The sequence below is a fragment of the Apteryx rowi genome, unplaced genomic scaffold (assembly GCF_003343035.1).
Source record: "Apteryx rowi isolate R43461 unplaced genomic scaffold, aptRow1 scaffold_652, whole genome shotgun sequence".
Classification (NCBI taxonomy): Eukaryota; Metazoa; Chordata; class Aves; order Apterygiformes; family Apterygidae; genus Apteryx; species Apteryx rowi.
The window spans coordinates 469,980-494,585 of NW_020450930.1; the positions used below are offsets into that span (position 1 = coordinate 469,980).

At 39.8% G+C, this 24,606-nt stretch overlaps 1 protein-coding gene across 1 annotated transcript; it reads left to right on the plus strand.

Annotated features, from left to right (window-relative positions):
• Window positions 1-751: 751 nt before the first annotated feature.
• LOC112975158 lies at window positions 752-23,229 on the plus strand. The gene is made up of 5 exons (XM_026084878.1): window positions 752-1,075; window positions 6,914-7,479; window positions 10,206-10,792; window positions 22,411-22,496; window positions 23,092-23,229. Exons 1-5 carry the CDS (start codon window positions 752-754, stop codon window positions 23,092-23,094), a joined length of 1,566 nt encoding a protein of 521 aa, XP_025940663.1. The 3' UTR covers window positions 23,095-23,229.
• Window positions 23,230-24,606: the final 1,377 nt, after the last annotated feature.

Sequence of the window (24,606 nt, forward strand, 5' to 3'; positions counted from 1 at the left end):
CTCACACGTAAGAAATAAAAATGGCAGAGATTTCGTTCAGCCACTTTTATACTTTCACACCTCTGTTCATTCAGTATTTTTTATCAGAGCTTTGTAGATGGGAAACCAGTGAAGAGTCCTGTAATTCAGTAACAATATAAAAACTTGTAATTAATAACTTGTGAAAGAGGAAAACAAAATGACTGGATTAGAACAGGTGGGATTGTTCATTTTTTCATATTAATACCGAAGGAAAGAGAAACAACTGAGCAATTCCATTATTTTAACCAGCAGGAAAATCGGGGGGTGGAACTTTCTCACACAATGGGAGCTGTTGAAGCAGCTCGGGGAAAAACCTATGGCTGCCAGTTAAGATTGATTTTACTGCATTTATATGAAACTTGTGTGTTCAGTTTTTTGCCAGTTCCTGAGAGAGACAGTAGCGTGTAAGAGCACACGGCAGGCCCCCCTCCCGTGGCCGGTAAGAGGTCTGGGACACAGGCGCCCCTCTCCCAGCCCTTCTCCACGCGGGCCAGGCGGCAGGAGCCCACCGTTCCCCCAGGGCGGGGCCCGGCTGCCGCCCAGCGCTCCGCGCCGCGGCTCGTAGCTGCGCGGGGCGGGCGGCGCGGCGGGCTCTAGGACCGCGGGGGGCGCGGCGGAGGCGGGCGGGTTGAAGGGCTCCCACCTGCCCGCCCGGAGCCGTCGCAGTCCCCGGGGCCGCGGGGCGGCAGCGGCGCTCGGCCGCGGGCGATGAGGGGCGCTGCCGCGCGCGATGTTCGCCGCGGGCAGGTTCAGCATCCCGCGGCCCGTCACCAGGAACCTGGAGGACCTGGACTCGGTGCAGAGCGTCCTGCTGCACAGGTCAGTGCGGGCCCGTGCTTCGGRCTGGGCAGCCCTGGCGGTTCGGGCTTCCTGCCTGCCGCCGCCAGGGCCCCGCTGCCCGGCAAGCGGCTGCCGGGGCGCGGGCAGTGCCAGCCGCCGGTCCCCGAGGGGGCTCCCCGCGGGCGGCCTGTGGCCGCTTGGGCTGGGCATGGAGGGGGCGCGGCCGGGAGCTGCTGGGCGCCTCGGGCAGCTCCCGCTTTGGGAGGCGGCGGAGGTGCCTGCGGGGTGGCCGCACGCGGGTGAGGGAGGGCAGCGCTGCTAAGGCACTTCGGAGGGTGCCCGACGGCCTGCGCAGTGCTCTGAGGGGACTCAGGCTGCTAGTGGGTTTCTTACGTATGCAAGAAAACAGGTTGGTGGAGGACAGCTCTGATGCATCAGTTCATAAACTTTTTTTTTTTTAAACTTAAAAAAAATCCAACTCTCACAAATCATCCAAGCTGGAAAATCCTTAAGTGAATGTGCAGGAGGAACACTGAGAAGAAACTGCTTTTTCCCCGTGCTTTCACCATCCCTAACATGCAATTCTCCACACTTTTTCCCTCAAAGAAATCTTCACAATAAGACTTTATTCAGCAAGCCAGAACAGGACTTTGAAAGCCACCCTCAATGCTGTCTTCTTTGCATCAGCTGAGAGCCACTTATACCCTATACTTCAAGGGAAGCACCATCCCACTCAGCAGAATCCAACAAAAGATCATCTGCAGTCGTTCTGTAACATGCCTCTTTCTTAAAATATTTTCTCTGCTAAATTGATTTATTTCCTACCACAAAGAAAACATGCAATTTTTCTCAGGGCCAACTCCAAACAGATCTTGCTATGGGAACTGGGAACTTACTATTAACTCGGCTCCTCTCCAGCCCAAAGCACAAAACTGAAGAGTGATTTCATGACATTTAAAATTGATTTGTATGACACTAAGGATGAAAACAGAGTGCAGGCAGGTAAGGCACTCTGGAATCAGTCTATTGCTGTATTGCACTCTGAAGCAGCTTTATCTGAATAGCAGTAAATGCTCCCATATGCTACCAGGGACCTTCTGATATCTGAAACGCTGTGGATACATTTGTCAGTGATTTAACAGAAAATGTTCCACTTCAAAGTCAGATTAAAAACATGCTGCCCGTGGTTTTGCTTATATTAATATACTTTCTGTATATTAAGGTACTATTCATACTTGAAACATTTGCATGTTGATTGATTGCGAATAATAGTTTTCTTTCATGCTTGACCTGCCTGTCATGCATAGCAGGTGATCCTGAAAAAGCCTGTAGATTTAAAGCAAAATAAAAACGGTAGGAAAAGTCTTAGTTAAAATTACTGCTACTTTTCATGCTAGTGGGAACTCTTAACCCTGTAAGATAGGCTGAACTAGTCTTTCTGAATTCTTCATGGCTGTCTTCAATTGTTTTTATGTTCTTCTGAAATACTTTTTATGATCCATTTTAACAATTGCATAGAGGGAAATTGATACAGAAGTTTAAAAGGTCAAAAAGAGCAGTCTGTTTTAATTTATTCATTCAGCATTAGAGTGTTTTCTCACCAGGATTCTATTCTTTTTGTCACAAAGGTAGCCTTGAATCTYTATTTAGTCTGTTTAAATGTAAATACCCCAATTAAAATGACAGTGCAGTGTCACTATTCAGTTCCTATCACTTTGCTGTGGATGGTCTCTGTGTAATAATGTTACACAGAGAACAAAACATTTTGCAATCACACAATCTTGTTTATATAATCTTATGAAAACCTTACTGTAAACACAAAACCTTATCTATTAAGTAATGCCTGTGAAAAGTGTATGCCTTTTGTCTCTCCTAAGTAAAGCAAGATTTTGAGGGGGGAGTTAATCTTGAAAAAAGAGCAACTTGTTTCTGTCTTGCATATTTTAGCTGAAGCTGTGCACTGGAGAAATAAATTAATTGAAATCTATAGCTGAAAGGTCTTGAATTTAGCACTCTTGAGCAGATTTTTTGTTGTTTTTTCTCCAGATGTTTGAGCAAAGCAGGTGTTAACAATAAGAAACAGAATTGTTAAACAAAGAAGAAAATACTTTCCCCTATCTTAGTTTATCTGCTTGGTACCTGTGTCATGTTATATCTGTCTGTGTCATGTTATATCTGTCTGTGTCATGTTATATCTGTCCAATCAGTAGCACCTCCCTGGAAATACTCAGCTGCTCCAGAAGTTTAATATCTGATTTGCAAACAAGCAGGAAGGAAAAAACAAAACAATAATAAGACATTTAGATCATCTTATTTCTTTATYGGTAATGAAGAGCTGTAATTTCAAGTATGGAAGGGAAGAGGGAAAGCAAAAGGCTGTTTAAAATGGTGTTGATAAATGTTGCCAGTGTAAGAAAGATAGACTCCACTGTTGTCCAAGCACATCCAATGAGATTAGTATCATAGTATTACTATGGCCTGTTTACACTGCCTCAGCTATACGAAAAAGCCAGAAGGCTGGCAGATCCAACCGTTAGGTTATTCTCCCAGTTCAGAGCACTGTTCAGATAGTACAGAGACAGTACTGCAGTCGATGCTTTTCTTCACCCACACTGGCATTTGGCATGGGGAGTGCTGCTGAAGAAGATGGGGAGATTGTTGAAAAAATCACTTAACTGATGTAATTTGTGGACAGTGCACCATCACAGGCATAAACTGAATGCTCCTGATTATGAGCTAGCATTCACTCATAGCAAAGGGAGGGGTAATTGGCCCCAAAATATCAAAGGCACAAAACTGTTCCTGCTTTCAGCCCAACCATATCCATGATTCAGGCCAAATACACTTTCTGAATATGAATCAATGAAATCAGTCTGGCATATCATCGGCAAATGATGGGTCCTGGTAAAACTGCTAAGATTGGGCCCAACTACACAAAACCAAACAATGCAAGTTAGAAAAGTCATAATCACACATCCTAAGCTTGCCCAAGTTCCACCTGCTACCAGAGAAGAGACTAAACTTAAGCCTCTTCTCTTCACCATCAGGTTGAAAAAATCAGCTGTCAATATGTAACAATGAAGAAAAATGTTAGTAGTTTAAATTTTCAGTTATGTGGGCAGTGGTTAGAATAGGAGTTCAGAAGTATCTGTACAACAGAACCAAAATTGTATTATACTCCTGTTATCTTCCTTCTTTATTAGAAAGGACCAGTATATCTCCTTGGTATCTCATATACACTGTTCTTTTGTAACCCTGGTCCACTCTTGAATGTTAATTTGAATCAAGGTAGTCTGTTAATTTTAAAGCACAATAACTTTAGAAGCAGGTTAAGCTAAAAAGAAACAAGGAACTCTTGTTTTGAAATTAATGTCTGCACATGGAGTTAGTTCCTTGCAGGAACAGCTAATCAGAACAACCCTTAGGCAAAAGAGTGTGTTCTTTAATTGTCCACTTTTAAATGTTCATTAACCATTTGTGCAGTAAGGGAAAGTAGTAATATTGGTGCCAATGATGCCCTGGGCAATTTTTTACCATCTGCTTGTTAATAAAAGCAACCTAGCAGGGAAGGCTTAGGGAGTTCTGGGGCTCATGGGTTTCTTAGAAGCATCAGCCCAACTACTTGGGCTAAGTGTAAAGGATCTGCTAGAAGACTATTTCAAATCTCTTTCTAACAGTTATGCACAAGAAATTGAGAGAGGCTTTCTTTTCAAGAGGGATTGTGTAGGAAGATCTGTGTCTCCAGTAAAGTAAAACCCTGCTTTGTGAGATACATGATGTCTTTTCATCTTTAGTTGTTCCTCCAGCAGCAAAAGTCCCCCAACCATTTCAGAGAAATACTGAAGCGATTCCCAACTACTTCTCTCAGTGGACCAAAATCTTCCAACATCTCTTCCCTCATGAAATGGTTATCCCTATAAAACAGCAAGTAGTATAAGACTTCCTCCTCCTTTTAGGAGAGCCTGTATTTCTCACTTATTGAGCAAACAACTGGAAACAATTAACCAACTCTTGAACTCAGTGAAATTTAACGTAACTAACAGAACCATCTGGCATAGACTATCACTTCTCTACAGAAACACTTTGGTGCTGTTCACTGTATTAAAGGTGCTAGCAAATATAAGTGAAATTAGGGAGGGTGGGACTGTATATCTCACCTACCTCTATTCAAATTCTTACTCCTGCAGTATCCCTTTTAGAAAATCTCAAGTCATTAGGCTCTTTGCAAAAAAGTTGTTTATGCGGACTGTTTTGAGGAAGTAAATTGTTTGGGAAGCTGGGCACTTTTAAAATGTTTATTTTTTCCACCTGTTTTTCTGGAAGCAATAGAAAGAATGAAGGTTGGTGTATAACTTGCATTTTGCCAATTGCAAATAATTAAAGGTCTGAATCTGTTTAAGAAYTGTCCACCATGCATGGATAGTGTATTTTGAGTAAAGTGGTTGTTGCCAGCTAAGATAGGAAAAACTTAAATTATCTACTATGTCCTGTCCTAAACTGAATGAAACCATACTGTTAAGCTTTTGCTTAATTTTTTTTCTTTAGGCAGGGAATATTTCTGTCTCCTCCTTTGCATAGATTTGTATGATTAAAATCATACAACAGTGATTTATCTGTAAAAGAAGAGGTCTTCTATAGGCACTTCAGAAAGGCCACAAAATTTGGTTTAGGGTATCTCATGACTGCTCCAGGTGAAGCCTTAATCACATAGTTAAGGATATGAGTCCAAAACATTCCTGTCTGTTAATTCACATGAATTCATATTTACTAGCAAATATTTCCCTAAGACAGGTTAAAGCACAGGAATTTCGTACCAGAATTCTGTGACTCCTGCAAATGGCTCCAGCACTATAAAACCTCACTGCTGAAGCTGTGCAAATATCCCACTGAGCAGAGATTAACTACAAAGTATTAAAAATGTTCCAACAATTATTCTCCATCCCTTTCCTTATGCTCCATGCTATCTTGATAGGCTTACTGACATAGCTACACAGCATCTTGTCTGCAGGGTTGCCATGGGTCTTGTTTTTCATGGATGTGAATAATTTAAGTCCTGTAAATTGAGTAGTTTTTTTCCCCCTCTCTCCCTTTATTGTGCATGATTTTGCTTTTGTAGACTGCATTTGCCTTACCATTAAGRTGCCCAATCATCTAGCTTGTTTGGGTTCGTCTGAAGTACTTCATCTTCCTCYCTAACTTAACTGCTCTCCTGACTAAGCTGAAGAAGAGTGATTTTACTATGTCATGACTCTTTAAATGATTATAATAAAGCATAACATGAAGCACAGAGCTATGCTAACTATTGGCCGGGGCCTGTAAAGAAAGAGAAAGCTGTGGTTGTATTTATGTGTCTGAATGGAAGCTCCCTTTTTTTAAGGGATGAGGAAAATTTTGTAAGGTATCTTAGTTTCAGAGTTGGTCTTGAATTTTTAACCCAAACAGACTAGTTTAATGCAGTAGAAACACTCTGGGCAAAGGCAACCTAACGGGATTGTTTTGTGCTGGTGTTTGGTGTGGGAATGAGTTTCTCATTCCCAGTCCTGTACCTGCCTGTTACCTGTTGTCTTCACTGACAGACACTCCTGAGCTGTACTCATTGAATGTTCAGGAATAGCTAAGATGGGATTTATCAAGATTCTGACAGAGAATAGACTGACTCAGGAAACAGCCTGACACACCAATTCCTCCTGCCAGCTCCTCTTAAAAGTGCTGTTCCCAATGGCCAAGATCCCTGGAGGCTCTGCTAACCATTTGACATGATGAAAATTACTGCTTAACTCAGGTTTCTCTTCCCAAATCAGTTTTTGATTATAAGCAGAGCTTTGAGGCTCACCCCAGGACTGTGAGTTTCATTAATAGTCTCTTTTATTCGACTGTTGCTGAGGCCTTGATATCAGACAACTAAATAAATAGTCTGTTTTCCATTATGTGTTCCATATTGACCCACTGATTTTCAAGAGACTGGTGAAGCTTAGATGTTTGTTTTGAGGAAGTAAACTGGGAGGTTGGGCACTTTCAAGTGTTTGTTTATTAGCTCTGCGAGTGAAAAAAAGGGAGGAGAGTTGGTCTTTCTGCCAGACGCTATACTAAAACTACAATTTACCTCCTCCAGCGTCGGGCTGCGGTACGCGCCGTAATTAGCACTTCTCGGCGTGCTGTGTTCAGAGACTGGCCGGCTGCCGGCGCCGACCGGGGCGGGACAGGGCGGCGGCGGGGCTTTCCGCGGGTGCGGGGCCTCACAGGCGGCGAGGCGCCCGTTAACGGTCCGCGCGGGCAGCCCTGGGCGGCGCGAGCGCATTTCGGCCGGGGGCTGACCGCTTCGGAGGCTCGGCGCTGTGCCAAGGCCGGGGTTCCCCGACGCCGCTCCCCTCGCAGGGTTTCGGCGGCAGAGCGGAGGCTTCAACCGCCCGCCTCCCCCGCCCGGCCATGCCGCCGCTTCAAGCTTCCCCCGTCTCCATGGCTGCGGGCCGGGGCCGCCAATGGGCGGGCGCGGCGCTGGTCACGCGGCGGCGCGGGTGTCATGGCGTCCGGGGGGGACGGCGGCGGCGGGCGCGGAGCCGTTGTTGGCATGCAGCCGCGGCGGGGAGAAGGCGCTGAGCGCGCGGGCAGCAGCAACGGCAGCAGCGGCAGCAGCAGCGAGAGCGGCTCGCGCACCGCCTCGCTGTCCGCGAGCTCCGAGTAAGGGCGGGGCAGAGCAGGGGGGAGGGCGCCGGGCCCCGGATCCTCGCGGGCGCCGGCGGTGCGCGCGCTGGGGCCGCCGCTGCTGCCGGGCCGCTGGGCGCGCGGGCCGCTGGGAGCTGGCGGCGCTGGCCGTTACCGGGGGCGCCAATGATCCGCAACGGGCGTTGCTTTGCCTGGTGCCTGGGCGCGGGTGGCTGCGGGCTCTTACCTCGGTCCTCTGAGACTGAAGTGCGTGCGGTTAGACCCTGCCGATTCCTGGAAGACTAAAGCGTTTATTGTACTATGTAGCTGAACACTGAAAACATGTTCATTTTCCCCTTTTCCCTCTGGAAGCTTTTTTTTTTTCTTTTTTAAGTGTATTCTTTGAACGTAGTTTTCTTCGGACAGAAGACTGCATTTAGGAACTGTCCCAGCTATAATCAGATTGTGTACTTTAAAGAAGAGCATTAGTTTGTGGTATAGTGCCATTTCTACATGCAGAAAATGTATATATTTTTTGCTCTTTAAGACTACTGGTTTTTGGCATAGTAGCCCTAAAAGTAACATGATGAGCACCAGTATTAGTTTAGCTAATAGGCAATCTTTGGATCGATTCCTGTATCCCCACTGGACACTGTCAGAGAAAGATAAATGAAAGAATGGGCTTGGCTCATATAATATTAAAAATACTTTATTGTTTGAGATGCATTTCTCTTTAATCGTCTGTCTTTTGGGAAATGGGAGGTGAGAAGACAACTCTGTAATACCAGTTATACTAGTACGTACTTTTAAGGACATACACACAACCAGCAGGTTCCTATGTGATTTTTATAAAAATTTACTCTGTCTGGCTCCCACATACCTGTTAAAACATCTCTGCTTGTCATTTCAAATGTATGTTTGAAGATCTAATGGATAGCATTTTATTCTGCATGTGTTTTCATTATATAATGCAGTGAAGGAAAAAAAATAAGGAAAATTTCTGTGGGAGAGATATGAAGTGTGTTTCAACATACGTTGTTCTGTAGCTGTCCTCTACACCTGGCTCAGCGAGAGGCAAAGCTGTTGGGCGTACACCTACATTGTGATTGGACTTTGTGCCTCTCTCTCTTTCCCTCTGTGTGTGTGTCTCTCTCTCTCTCTCTCTCTCTCTCTTTATCTTCTACCCCCTTGGACCATATAAAAGGTTCCAATAAAAATCAGTGAGGAAGCTGGAGAACATGAGTGTATGAATTGTTGTGCAAATTGAAATTTTGACTTGTGCTGCATAGAAGAAAAAGCGTTTCCAAAGAGCACAGTCCCTTTTGAAGAGGGAGTTAAAAGGCTGTCACATGCCACAGGAGTTTCTGCTAGCCTAAATGTTTTTTTGTTGTAAATTTCTAATGTTTCCTTATTAATATTGGTTTTCCCCCACTTCTCTTATATGTACCAGAATTTATGATTTCTTTAATAATAATAAAGTCATGTTATTTCTTATACAGTGCCTTTTGAGAGGTGTTGGTTCAGATAGCTGTCTGGCCTTAAGTGTTGTTATCATTCTGATACTTTTTTGAGGAAGAACTTGCAAAGATACAAATTCTGGCTTACTCATGACGATAGCTACATCTAGAATATTTAAATTATCACAGGTGGTGGCTTAGCTCTGTCTTCCTTTAAGAGCATCAACTTGGGCAAAACAATAAATGCAGAGAAAGTGCATGGTAGTTCTTTTTGTCTGCAACACCAGTAGACTTCTTTAAGTCACTGGTGTTCTAGAAGAGAATAATACTGGATGGCTCTTTATATTCTTAATTTGGTCAGAACCTCTCTTTGACCCCTTAAAATTGTTGTGATGCAGTGTCTGTGCATACTGTTTTTTGCTCAACTAGACCTTGAAGCTGTATCGTTTATGTATGTTCAAATTAGTGGTATATTTGAATTATGTACTAGTTCTATCTCTTAAGCAAAATTTGCTTCCTTTATTCAATGAAGTATAACTAGTTGTAGTATAAAATGTATGTTAAAAAGTTTGCACAGTGAATGATCTTAATTATTATGTAAGTCTCCATTTTGGTTTGTTCCAGTAGTTACATTCTGTACTGGTTTGTTCTAGTAATTATGTGTTTCTTAAAATGTACTGTCTAAAACTGGTCATGGTTGACACATCACCATTGCCAAATTAGGACAAAAACATATTTTGTCTTGCATATGGTACTCCTGTTAATACATCATTCAGTTGCTTTGCCTTTTCTTTGCAACAGCATAATGCTGTTGACTTATTTAAAGTGATCCACTCCAACTGCCAAACTTTTTCTATAGCAGTACTGCCTATTTACTTTTTTCTGTTTTGTATTTACATGTGAATTTGAGTAAACTATTTTGAACTTGTCTGAAAAAGTGTTATCAAAGCTTCATCTTGTTTTTTTGTTATATTAAAGTGTGTTTTAAATGTTAATTTCATCTTTCCAAGGACTTGCAGTACAATCCTTCTTTTAAATGTGTATGGGAAAAATAAGGGGAGAGGACAAATAGGATGGTGCTCTTTCTGTAAGAGAAAGCCTCATCATGCCCAGAAATATAATTACTTATTAAAACTTTTATGCGAAAGGAACAAGATTTTTAACAAAAGGGAATAGTGAATAACACTGTTTTTTTTCCCCTCACGCTCTCCCTCTCCCCCCTCTCTACTTGAAGTAAACAGATGTTGCTTGCACAGCAGTCCTCCTTATCAGAGATATCACTGATCGTTCTTCTTTCTTTCCCAGTGACCTTGAGCCTGAGTGGCTGGATGGTGTGCAGAAAAATGGAGAATTATTTTATTTAGAACTAAGTGAAAGTGAAGAAGAAACTCTGCTTCAAAACAGCTGTCCGGAAATGCCAGCAGTGAATCACGTCAGATTTCGTGAAAATGAAGCTGAAGTTATTCAAGAGGGATCACGAAAAGAAAGAAAATATGAACTGAAGAAATTCACCAAACTTTTAAAAAAGAAGAACCTTTTACCAAAGTATTCTGGTAAAAAAGGCAGTGGAAGCTGTAACGGGCACTCCACTGGTCCTACTTCCATCCTGAAACAGCAGTCCACTCAGAAAATGGGTGTCACTGTCCAGCAAAAATTCAAAGATGTATACGTTTATGTAAATCCCAGAAAACTGTACGATGCTGGAGGAGAGGAGCAGCTCAGGCTGCTGGAGGCCTTAGTAGGGATTGTTCATCAGTCCTCATGGAGCAGCAGAAGAGCAGAAAAACAAGGCGGGAAGGATAAAGGCAGCAGAGGAAGTAGTGAAGAGAAGCTTGTAGTACATGGTTTGGTGCCAGGTAGTTCAGCAATTAAAACTGGTCAAATTTTGATTGGTAAGTAATTGAATAAACAGTTAAATTTTGCTGTCTCCCTTTGAAATGAAGATTTTGTTTGCTTTTGAGAGAGGTAGATGACTTGAATATTCCTGAGACTTAAGTCATTATTTAAACAACTATTTTCTCTGTTCCTTAGGTATTATTTAAAATAAATGTCCTTACATTTGGTGTTTTGTTTCCTGTTCAATTTTACCATATTACTGGTTTTGAGAACATGTGACGTAAACTAGAAGGAATTAAGATACTAAGGAGATGACTACCCTTCAAGCTTATAGGGAGTGAGTGACTTGAAGTTAGTAATTTGGAAAAAACAACAACAAAAACCCCAACTTTGAATTTAATACAGGACTCTCAAATAGATAAGTGGGGCTGCAGAAAAACTTCAGTTAGTCAAATATTGTATTTTGTTTTTATCCCCCTCCCCCAATAAAAAGCTTTACTTTATAGGCATTATATGGATTTTGAGACTTAAAAAATGAGGAAAAGATACTGAATAAGGTATGTTCATGTGTTATAGACCTCCTGTCTTCGCAATCTTGTTTGAATATTCTTTTCTTTAGCAAAGATAAAAGCTTTTTCTTCTGCAGTTGTGATCGTAAGGCCTCATATATAGTGGCTCTGCTGCTGAGGAGGCAGTGAGCCAGTATAGCAGCACTCTTTTGTGTTGGTTTGGCTCTTGTCAGACACTTCCCTGAGCTGATGCAACTAACTAACCTGGCAGAAAACTAATCCAGAAGAAAAATTGTCTGTCTAGTTTTTTGCTGGTCTAGTAAGTTAAACTGGGTCACAGAAAGTCTAACGAGCACCAGAACTTGAATAAGGGAGGGGAAGGAACTTCTGTGGCCAGTCGTGAGGGAGCAGAAGCAAGAATTCCCACTTCAAGCCTCAAGGGGACACTGAAACGGCTCAGCATTCACGAGACCCCAACCTCAGAGACAGTGAATGTGAGACAGCTAGCCTCCATCTGTAAAGGGTGGGAGACTGTTCAATTATCCTTCAAGTTGTTCCCTGGGAGGAAGAGAGCAAAGATATGTGGTGCTGGTTAGAAGATCATGAAAATCTGAATACTGTAGTAGCACAAATCCCACAAAGTCAGCGTGAGTGCTTTTGAAATTCCAATGTTGTGTGCGTAAAAAGACAAATCGTGCTTTGACTAGCTGATTCTTCTAGCATGTGTTTTGGGTAGGGATGCTAAAGAATACTCCGGGGGAAGACTGGATAACTTTCACGTTTTACCAGAAAGAATTGATTAGCCAAGAAATAGGGGGTGCAGAATGGGGAGGGAGAAGGGAGGGAGAAAGTAATTTTCAGCTTGATCTGTTGCACTTAATGAGTTTTAACCTAATTAGTATAATCATGGGTATTTATAACCTTTAAGTTAATTTGGGGAGGCAAATTTATATATAATTGCCTGTTTTTAAGAACAAGCACAAAGGCAGAACAGCATAGGCAAATACCAGACCTAGGAGATAAGGTTAAACTTCTAAATGGTGGTAGTCCTTCATTCGCAGCTCTTGACGCTTTCTGGGCCTGAGGTGGACAAATAAAATTGTATGGCATATTTTCTTGTTTTATTGTTTTTAAATAGAAGAACATTTAACTTAATCTAAAGAACCTGGTAGTTTAATATATCCTAGGCTATCATCAACCAATATTGCCTGTTTTTGCATGTTGGAAACAAATATTTTCAGGCATACTGCAGTTATTCAGCTTTGAACTGAGAAAATGAGCTGTATTCTGTGCCAACAGTATAAAATGTATAATTTTCATATAAAAATACTTTCAAATTATATATCTGTAGTGAACACTGAGTACTCTAAAATTTTTATGTGGTGTCTAGATGTTTTGCATAAATTAGATGTTTAGGTTTCAGTGCTTTTGGCATAAAAATATACAGTAAAAATCTTTTTCTGACAAAAAGCTGTCTGGTTTACTGTCTCCACATTGCACATCAGAGGACGAGATAGTTAAAGTATATGCCCAAAACCTGATCTGGAAACACCTGTAGTTCCGTAGATGACATTTCTGTCCAACTCCTGACCCTGTTAGGATCTGAAGAGTCTAAGAAAAACACAGGAAAACTTTTTTTTTTTTTTTTGGAACTGTTAAAAGCAAGTCTTGGGAATTCTGTTGTCAATTGTGGAAGTAGTCAGTAAAGAATATTTCTGTGGCCAGTGTAAAATTCAAGTATTTGCACAAATGTTAGCAGTTCATCAAGCCATCCACAAACTGGAAGTGCCTGATCAGTATAGCGTGGTGCCTGTTGGTCAGTTTGCTTATAACTTTGTTCATCTTCATGGACCTGCATATGCACAGACACTAATCTGTTCTTGCTTGTTTTTAATTATTTTAACAGCATGTGATGATGCAGACCCCTTTCGTAGTATTCTTTGTGAAGCAAACACCAAGTACATTTCCATCTGAGAATACATGCTTTGAAATAACACACTGTGGTGTCCCTGGTGACCATTTTGCATCAAGTGTTTGTGATGGGCAAAACAGTCTTGGTTTCAAATGTTAAGAAAAAGGAAACAAAGAAACAGTTAAACACCTAAGGAAACACCTTCCCTCACCCCCCAGGCTCAACTTTAGTCAAACGCCTCCCCTGCCCACCTTCCTAGTCTAACTTTCCCCCCTTTTCACCATGCGTTGCACTCGCTCGTCCCAATTCCTTCGGTGAAGCGAAGGGCCGGGCAGGAGGTTGGGGTCAGGTGCCTAACGGTTTCCTTCTGCTGTTCCTTGCTTCTTTCTCGTTTTCCTTTGCTCCAGCGTGAGGCCTCCACCGGCTGCAGTCTCCTCATGGGCGTCCCTGCCCCGGTGCACGTTGCCTATGGTCCGCAGTCCCCCAGGCATGTCCCTGCTGAGGCATGGATCGCCTGCAGGCTCCAGCCCTTTCCCTAGCCGCTGCAGCTCTTCCTTAAATGCGTCTGAGCAGAGGCACCAAGGGCTCCCCTGGCTGGCTGAAGTTTGGGTGGGCAATGGGGTGTTTAGGGGTGTCAGCATCAGCCGTGGCTGGCATGGGGCAGCTCCTGGCTTCCTCCCCCACAGGGCACCCCTGCAGCCCCCTGCCTCCAGAACCCTGGCAGTTATGTCCAACGGTCTAACTCGCTAATCTTACTTACATTTGGGCTCTCTAGKTTTTTTTTTTTTCCCCTCCAATACTTGGGTTTTTAGTATTTTGAAATATAGTCAAGTTACAGATTAATTTGTATTTTCATTGGCAAATTGGTTAATTTATCAATGATAAGTGTGGTAGCCACTTAAATGGCTGCCAAGGCTGAATCATAAGGGAGACTAAACTCTCTGTGTTTTCACTCTGAATAAACAGTTACAAAGTGATAATTGCTTTAACATTTTTAGTAGAAGTAACTGCTTTTTTTCCCCAAGAATAATCACTTTCTTCAGGTGGCTTCTCCAATTAATTTGGAAATGTGTATCTCTACAGCTTTTAACACTTAAAATAAAACATCTATTTATTATTTGGGCACTGCATTTTAATTTTAGTTTCTTTAAGTTTGCATATGGAAGTCGTAAGTCTTGTTGCTGTACTTTATTAACCGGGTAGAATGTCGGCGCTGACCATATGAAAGTACATATAACAGTTTTGTAAGCTAAAAAGCTGCTGCTTTATAACTCTGTAAAAGTTGCCTCTCTATTCATGTGTTCAGTTTTTCAGTTAATTTGTCTCTTTCATGTATTTTATGTTCACCATCCATCTTAAATTTTCAAAAAACTAAAAGAGCCCTCACTGATTTTAAGTTCTTGCTGTCACTTTCATTCTGGTTCAGATGAAATACAGTTGCTTGTATCTCATGTTTCTTAAATATTTTTTGTATTTTTGGCAAAACTCTTTTTCCTTACCTCAGTGAGTTCATTATTAACAATGTTCGATGCTTAGTCTGTTACGTAAAACTTTCTAGGAAACTCTTAAATTAAGTCTCATCTTTGAGACTGTCTTGAAAAATAAAAAGCTTCACCAAATATTCGCTTTTAGGTCCAGGCAAAGAAAGGTTATGGTAGGAAAAGCCATTATAATACAATTTCTTCTCTTCAAATTAAAAGGTATCCAGTTCTGAGCAAAAGATACTTCTTAAGCGTTCCAGCTGATCATCTGTACAGTGGTATAAATGGAAAAGTAATTTCATTGGCACTGAAAATACAGAAAAGCTCTTTCACTACCACAGAGTACTGTTGTTACTGTTGTATCTTTAATTCTTATTGCACTCGTCACTGAGCATCTGAACATTTTGCATTAATTCTCTCACCTGATTACTAGTTCTATCTGTCAAAATGCTGTGAGAGCTACCTAGAGGGACAGGGGTTAATCCTGAATGATAGTAAAGGTGAACCGTAATAATCCAGTTTTTAATGAGTATGCCAAAGATGCAAGCTGTTGTTGCAAGCTTCAGCTGAAAGATCCAATCCCATTTACTGACAAATGTTTTTCTGTGGGTTTCTAATACAACAGTTTTGCTGGTGTTATGTGGGTGAGTTATTTGTTTGTTTCCCCGAACAAAGAAATGTTCCAGAAGCAATCTTTGCTCCTTTAATTTGAATAGTAAAAACACAGATCTCACTGTTGGAGATCCCAAGTTCAAGTCCTCTGAATAATGTCTTAACGATTGGTCATGGATTGGTGAAACAGGCAATCGTTGCTAGAGAGGAAAGTACATCTGTTAAATGTGTATAGCATAAACTAGTCGTTTAAAACAGCAATCCATCTACATAAAGATAAGTGACTTGTAGGCATCTTCCTACAGTCAAGGTAAATGCTGCCTTTGTCATTTGCAGGATGAACATGGAACTAGGATTACTGTCAGAAAAATGTCTGTGGAAGAGCCATAATACTGTGAGAGTTTGAATTTTTCTTGAGAGATTACCATATATGGTGCATTTGCTGAAAAGGCTCCCTAAAGCAGAGATGCTGGATATTTAAGATAGAAATACTGAGCTTGCRTAAGCTTTGCTATGTTCTCACTGTGGAGTTTGGGATGTCGTTTATGTTCTTTTAATCTTCTCTTGAAGCATAACAGCATTGGTTTGGGTAAAAGCAGCCTCTTAACATATAAAGCAAGTAATTGATCTGACTTTCTTCAGTAGAATGTGTTCCACACACTTTGCCTTTTTTGGAAAGGAGTATGTGAACATTTATAAGACTTCCTCTAAGTCACTACCAAGAACAGAGGAAGCTAAATATCAAGATTTCATGAAATGTGTTCTCAGTTCTCTCTCACATGAACAGCATGGTTCTGATTTTAATTTGACCGAAATGTTCACTTTCTATCACAGCATGGAAGTGGTATTCAGTTATCAACCAGTGTCCCCTAGCTTCATGCAAAGAAATTCTGCTTTTGGAAAAATTACACTCGGGTTTATCTCTAGGGCATGTAGACTTAACAGGGATAACAGACCTGTGCCTCATGGGGCAAAGCAGTAGGCAGTTTTGAAATAAACATTTTGGGGATGCCAGAAGTCCCAAGACTTTTCTAAACTTTCTCTTTTTAGGAAATCAGGAATAATTTAATCAGCCATTTGCAAAGCAGGTGTTTGAGATCAATATATGTAGTTGTTAGCCAGTACTGACTTGATGTGAGAAGTCTTTTCTAATGAGAAGAAGGAGAAGGTGAAAAGACTGAACAAAGAAAACAGGAAAGAATTCCTGAATGTCATCTCTCTCTCTTCCATTACTCTAGTAAAACTCAGGTCTGTTTGGTTTTGTATGGAGAACATATGGGTGTGTGTGTTACAGCTTCTTTGAGGACTGAGAATAATCTTTTTATATAAATGACAGAACTTGAAAGCTTGATTATTCATTCTTTGTTACTGGCAAAAAAAAAAAAAAAAAGCTTTATTCCTTAAAGAGAAGGCTATGTATTTTTCTAAAGATGTATTTATTGACTCAAGGTCTGATGTCTTGGAGCTGCTTCAGAAAAAACTTTCTTTCCTCTATTGCCGCTGCGCACTGCCTCTTCTAAAAATGGAAAAGACTGACTTTGTTCTAATGTTCTTCATCTTGTAATGTACATACTAGTGACTTTCATGATAGACAAGACTGAGCCTTGCATTTTCTGGCAGCAGTGCAAGCCAGTAAAAGCAGGTGAAATACTATCCATTCTCAACAGTAAAATTCTTGTATGCAACTGGTTTGATTAAAAAAGTGGAAAACAACATTACTGTAGATCAGTTTTGAAAAGAACATTTCATGGAAATGTCTGCCTTTTGTCTGAGTATATATGTCTACTTCAGTAAAAAGGAAAAAAAATACTGATATCTGTACTTAAGAAGAGTGAGTTGGAGTTTCTTTCTCCTCTTTACAGAGCACGAGAATCACTGAAAAATGCATCTGCAGTACTATGTGCAAATTTTTCTCTCTAGTAAAATGTCTTTTTACATCTGAAATTCATCTATGGTTTAGTCTAGGAACATCAAGTACAAAAATTGACTTAACTCTGTGAACCATCAAGTTAAAAAAAATCAACTGAAACAACCATTTACCCTTTTACTTTGTTTAACCTAAACTGCTTGAAGCATATTTAAGCTAATTAGAGTAAACTTTGTACATTCATATATACTTTTTTCACAGACTTGATGTCTGAGAACTTAAGTCAGTCTCACTTTGGTTTTTTTTCACACTACTAAGGGAAGAAAAYGATCCTCAGAAAAAAAGTCGCTATAAAAAAATCTAACAACGGATCACTTGCATATATAAACACTCACCGGCATTAATTATCCCACTGGGTAGATCTTATGGTGATGTACTACTTCCAGATATTCTATGTTCATAATTTTACATACTGCCTATTGTGTCAGTGAGGTGTTTCATTCTATTACCTAATAGTCTCTATTCATTTAATTGCTGCAGTGCTTTGTCAAAAAAGAACATCATAAAGAACCAAAACGAAATACCTTTGGAAAGTGAATACTGATAAATGTAGGTTTTGTCAGTTGTACATGAAGTTGCAGTTGTTTAACAGTGATGCAGCATTTTCTGGCAAAATGAAGGCAGCCTTATGGGACTGTTTTGGCTGTGTCTACTGGAAAGCTGTTCCATTTATGGTACGTGATTACATTTTTACAAATAGAATGGAATAAATATTTACTCCTGCAGTGAAGGCTTTGCATACATACATTGGGCATCAAATAAATAAAACACTTTGAATATATAACATTTAAATACTGATGGATCTTTTCAAAGTGTCTCTAAATATTCCGCCCTGTGATATGTGGTACAAAAATATTCCCTTAAGTGCTAAGGTACATATGTCCTTACAAAATGTGTGCAGCTGGTTTGAACACCATTGTGTAGCAGAGGATTAGATGACTAGACTGCTGTCTTTACAACAGAATACGTCATTTCCCTAGTAAAGCTAACAGAACTAACAGAACAAACAACTTTTGTTTAAACAGTGTTCCGGATTACCAGAAGAGCAACTTTTGTTTTCTGTTATATTTGTGAATGATGATCTTTAATACATGGTACTACACTGACACATACCTTAGTAATTCTGTTCATAACTCTTCATTATATTAGTGTAGTTTGAATGCACCACTTTTGGTTACTAACTTTCAAGTCCTGGGGCTCTGGCATAGACTCCTTCAGTTGCTTTTAAATGTTGTTTAACTTTCAACTTTCCTATCTTGGAATTGTTGCTGTGTTGAAGATTCAGCAGGCCAAAACTTTACTGTGGTGCATATCAGGAAGCAGGTTATAGAAAAAGCTGCTATTACTTGAAATAGAAAAACAACCGATTTAATTCCTTCCAAGGAATTATTAGATTTTGTCCGTGTAATAAAACTTACCTCTTTTTGGTTTTGCTATAAGTAAGAGTTAGAATGAATTTTGCTTTAATGCAAAATATCAGTGAGCAAGTTGTGGTTGCCTTTATTAAAGAAGAACCTTGTTTGTATTCTCTTCAGGTTCTTTTTGATTTTGCTTGCTGCTAGTTACTTAAGAGAAAAGTCCCTTCTCCCCTTAGCCTTAATTGTGTCTTGCACCCATTTTGAACCATCATCCTAGTAGCTGGGAATAATTCCAATTGTATTTGGTGGCATTTAACCACAAGGTGGAAGGTAGAAATAGCAATAGATTGTCAAAATCCTTTTCAACTTTCAGTTTCTACTGGGTAACAAAGTGCAGTCTTCAGTAGATTCAGAGGAATTGGAGCAGCCTTAGAGCCACAGACTCTCCTGCTCTTTGGCATGGATGTGTCATTACCATCACCATTTTTTTGAGCTTAGCAAGTCTTCTCCCTGGCAAACTTGGAATATGCACTGAACCTAGCAGTTACTCAGTGCTTCATTTCTGCAGTTGAGCACAATTTTATTGGCAAGTAAAGGCTCAAGATGTAGTTATACTAACGTGCATGTTTGCTATGAATCCATGTCCTTTTTCTGATTTGTTTACACCATCTGAAAGAGCAGAGAGGATTGCTGCTACTAGCTGGCTAAGGATTTCTCTATTGCAGATATAGTTGAATACTGCTGTAATGCTGCCTTCTGATGGCATTTCATGTGTCCTGGGACAAGAGAGAGAGAGAGAGGTGTCAGGGATGCAGCTTCTAGTCTGCCCAGGGTGTCTTGGAGTTCATATGTTTCCCTGCAACCTATGAGTGTAGGAGCACTAGTGGGGTAAACTTGTGAAGGACGTGCTGTTTTTTCTCAATAAGGCTCACCAAAATGTGCTAGGTAGGTAAGAATTATTATTAAAAAGTTCTGTGAACAGAGGAAATAACTGTCTGGTTGTCTCCGGATTTAAGGCATGTCCACAAATGCAAGTCCCAGAATTTTCCTTCTCCTCAGACCTTTCCCCACACACTGGAATAACTCATATTCCATATGATGCCACTCCCTCTAACTGGCCTTTAAGAGCTGTTTGGACAACTTGGTGTTTGCTGTGGCCACTTGTGAGCTGCCCCTGTACTGCYTGGACAGCCTGGAGCCCAAACAGAACAGATAATGAGCGCAGGGTGCAGCTTCACTTGGGGCATGAGGGCAGAGGAAAAGGGAGCAAGGGTTCTCTAGCCAGCAGCTAATTAAAAGAACTTGTAGTATTTATTATGAGTGCCTTCTCTGCCAGCTTTGACTGAAATTTAGTAATCGGATCAAAGTTATTGATAGTACAATTGCAGAAGCTTCATTTCCTTAGAAAATGAAGCCTGAAGGTACTTAGTTTGAAAGAAAACCTAGTAGTTCCATCAATCCTTTTTACTTCCTTTCATTTGTTCATTAACTGCCTCCTAGTACATATGCATCACACTATTCTGAATACTAATGTTAATAATATTTGAGAGGATGTAGCAGTATTTAAGATAGTCTTTGTGCAGCTCAAGCAAAACTGGACTTGCTTTTCAATTTGCTCTTCCAGAGTAGCACTTGGTATTTTTATTTCACTCCTGTAAGGAACAAGAATGACCTTGGGATCAAGTCACTTTCAAACTTAAATGAGAAATTGATTTCTTTCCTTTTACTTTCCTTTCTACAGACAGAAAACTCAAGTGAGCAAACGATAAACTAATCAAGCTTTTCATGGTGTAGGATAGAAAGCAGAGATAATTGAAAGTGACACCGAAAAAAAAACAAGCAGAAAATAAAGCCCATTTTGTTCCTCTGAAGTTGAATATTGGGGGTCTGGAAAGGACTTAATGAAACATCAAGTCCCATATCCTGGTATCACTGGCAGTCATTTCATACAGTTCTTTTCACAAATTTATGTAGCTTCATCTTAAATATTTTGCCCCAGCTAGCTTTACTGGAAAGCTTTTCAGAAATTCTCTGCTTTGAGAATATGGAACTTGGTATTCAAATGAAATTAAAAGGAAATGAAACTAATGCACCAAGGATTATATTTGTCTTTTTCATGTTTTGTGTTACTTTGCTTCTTTGTAATAAGTATACCATTGAATTTCATTACTTTTCTGTTATTTCAGTAATATTTATTCATTTCTTCCTCTGTGATAACAGAGTTTCTTTTGTACTGAAAAGTGCTTCTAACTTTGGGTGTTGGCATCAGAGAAACAGTGAGGAACCATCATTTTAGTGGCAGCCTGAGTTCTAATTTAGATGCAACCTAAAAACTCATCTTAAATGTGCCAAATTACCAGTTTAAGTAATCAAATCTTCTGGTTGATTTAGTCTCCCATTAACATACCCGAAATAGTCTTTAGTCTTCATCTTTTTCTTACTGCTATTGCCACTACTACTTTTTTTCTTTTTTTTTCCTTTTGTAAATGTATGGGCAAAAATCTTATATTTTTATTTTTTATTCCTTTGCCAGGTCTAAGCAGTTACATCTTTTGATATTCTTTTTTAGCTTTACGCTTTCCAGCTTCTCGGTTTTCTTCACTGATCCCTCTCCTTTTTTTCCTTCTTACATAATCCGTGCTTAAACCTTCTGTCCTTTTGAGGGGGAGGGGGCCAAGATTATCATCTAATTATTACTGGGATACTTCTCTAGAATATTTTCCCTTGCTTGAGATAGAAATTCCAGTTCTTTTTTTCCACTTTTAACTTGAATGTGGATTTTAAGTTTGTAAGCTGTAATTCAGTTCTGTTTGCTCTCACAACTGCCTTTAATTTTTTAAACCTTTTCCATTCCCAAAGACTTTCTTTGAGATTCTGTTTTATATTTATATATTCAGTAATGGGAAAAGAATCAGTTTTAGAAAACACAAGATGACATTAGGCAGGAAGACTTGGCAGATAAAAGCACAAAGAGGGCTGACTAAGAAGCCACAGAAGTAGGCAGGGCATGGAAAAGAGGAGAAAGCACTAAATCCTAATGTGGCTCGAAAGACAGAGGCGGTGTAGGGGTGAAATGAGGTAGCTGTGATAAAACAGGAGTTAGGATAAGTGAGGTTTCACAAGATGACCAGCCAAACTAACTACTAGTTACCACCCTGCACAGTCCCTCTGCTTCCCTTTTGCTAACTTCAGTGCTCATTTGAGTGAGCATTTGGGTTACAAAAATTACCCACCAAAAGAACAAATGGTTTTCTGCCAGTTTAGTGGTCTGAGCTGAGTTATTAAGGTGTCCAACAAGTGCCAGGACTGGTTCAAAGAGAGTAGCTAAGGGATGACATTGCCCATTGTGGCAGGAGTTTTCCCATAGTTAGGCTCAGCCAACACTAGAAACCTCTGCTGGAGCTAATGGGCTAGAACTTGAAAACTGAGTACGAGAAGAGTGAATTTTGGAGAGCTTTTGGAAGCAGCAGTACCTATCAATAGAGGTACCAGTAGAGGTTTGGCAAGTGAGCAGAGGTGATTTGGGAGGAAAAAGAAATAGGTCTTGGAYATACTTGATTGGATGAAGTTGTGAGGCTTTTTTGATCAAGTAACAAGAGTGATACAAGCCTGGACAAAAGAGGAAAGGCTTTGACCGTTATCTTTGTAAAATGATACGAGAGTGGCAGTAAGGGCTTAAGAGTTTTGAGGTGACAGACTAATGTTTCTAAACATGATAAATGTTGCATGTAGAACACCATCTACTTAAATGTAATGAAAAGTCATTTAAGATTGTTCAAATGCCATATTCAATTTTAAAAGATAACAGTGTCACTTTTGTATTGCCTGTGTAATACCCTCTCACTTTCTTATGTTTTTGTCTGTTTTACCTCCAGGAGATGTTCTAGTTGCTGTAAATGACGTTGATGTGAATTCTGAAAACATAGAAAGGGTTTTGTCTTGCATTCCAGGTCCTATGCAGGTACAGTAGTTGAAAATTTATTCCAAATGCCTTCTGTAGGAACAAATACTATGTTTCTGTCCTACTTTCCTTAGAAAACAAATCTTAGGTGGTCTTTTCCTTGAAACTTCCCCATCTAATTTTTGAAGCTGTTGGTTGACTACAGTCAAATTTGAAAGAGAGTAGAAATGTCAAAGAATTTAATTCTGGTAAATTTTGTGAAAATGGGTAGGTAGGTGCAAATAAGAAACTCAAACCAATGTCCCATTGAGGGATATAGGACACAGTTCAGCTGTTGCATATTCTTTCTGTCATCAGCCCAAGCCAGAAAGCAGGTATGAAATTGTACAAGATTCAGCATGCCTGTAGGTTTAGACTAACCATAGCACCTGACATTTTTTGCCCAGTGTGGATGTCAGAGAGTATTCTACATTTGCAGGATTCTGGTTATTTGGGTTTCTGTATGAGAACTAGTACATACAGAAAATCAAGTTTCATTACTTTTGTTGTTCAGAAAACAATTTTATTATGTTACCATTTGCATCAAGATTAATTATTTCTTGTTGAATACAGGAAAGTAACTCCTTTTTGACACACACAAACTTTTTACCTACAGTAATTATAGTTACATGAAAAGCTGGCTAATATGGTTGCTATGGTTACTTTCAACACCATGATCTCAGCAAATGAAGGACAAGGTATGTAATGTTGTGCTGCCCTGCTCCTTGTGGGTAACAGGGATGGGGATGTCTGATCTGACAAYAGAATATATGAAACAAAATGTTGGTGTCTAGCTTAAAAAAATGTGAACCAGCGAGTAGTACTGATGTAGAATGGATAAATATTTTCACCTACTTTGGAAATGCATATGGTAGAGGAAGTGTCGAAGAATGTCTGAATGGCTTTTTTGTAAATTACTGTGTTCTTAATGGTAATTATAGCTATGTAAATATTTACATAAAATAATTATCTCTTTGTCAATATAAAAGAGAACCACGAATCACAGGTGAGTAAAAAGAAATTGCCTGAATTCACAAGTAGTGCTATTAAGTATCTTTAAGAACCCTTAAGTGGAGAATTTGATAGCATTTCATATTTAAATAGAAAAATATATACTTAAGTATTTAAGAGCCTTTAGATTAAATACTTTTAAGATATTTCAAAACTGAATAGTGATCAAAACTGATAGAAGGCAATAACAAAAAATGGTATTAMAAAAAAATACTGACCTGATGAAGAATGTCTTTTTTCCCTCAAACCCACTATATTCATCCTCTCTTCTAGCTGAATAATAATTTTGTCAGGTGGTTCCTGGGGAACAAATATTTCAAGCCATGATTTATTTCTCAAGTTAAATTAACTGTTTAGTTGAATGTACTAATACATAGAAATCTTTTTCTGCAGAAGAGCCTTCCTTCAGCTGGAAGGTGCTGTTGATTGTCTTCCATAATCTGCTATTTCAACTRCTTCAGCAATGATTTTTCACAGTTCAATGTTCAATTTTCTTTTTTAAGAAACTTTTACTGCAAACATATTGCTTTGATTTATTGTTTTAATTTTATTATTTTGATAGATTATAGTATCTTTAGTCTTCTTTATAGCTTATTCTCATTTTATATTTCACTTTAAACCCATTTATGTTAAAAAAGTTTTAAAATATTCTCAAACAACAATTAATTTAATTCCCTATCCCATTTTTTCTTTAGGGGTAAGTAGCTACACTTCTACAACAGTTAGTTCCTCTTTGGTAGCTATATCTGATCATCTTATTGCTTTAACTTGTAATGAATTACTGTTTGCTGCTTTAATAACAAGTCATACTTAAACAGGTGGGAACAATTTGCACTACTTCTAAAAATTTAAATAGCACATATTTTGGGAGCTATCAAAACATACAAATGTATAAAGGATTAAAAGGGGAGAATGTTAATTACCTAGGGTGTTAGTAGTGTAAAATTAAGTATTTTCACAGAATCACAGAATGGTTGAGGTTGGAAGGGACCTCTGGAGATCATCTAGTCCAACCCCCCGGCTCAAGCAGGGTCACCTAGAGCACCTTGCACAGGATCACATCCAGGCGCGTTTTGAATATCTCCAGAGAAGGAGACTCCACAACCTCTCTGGGCAACCT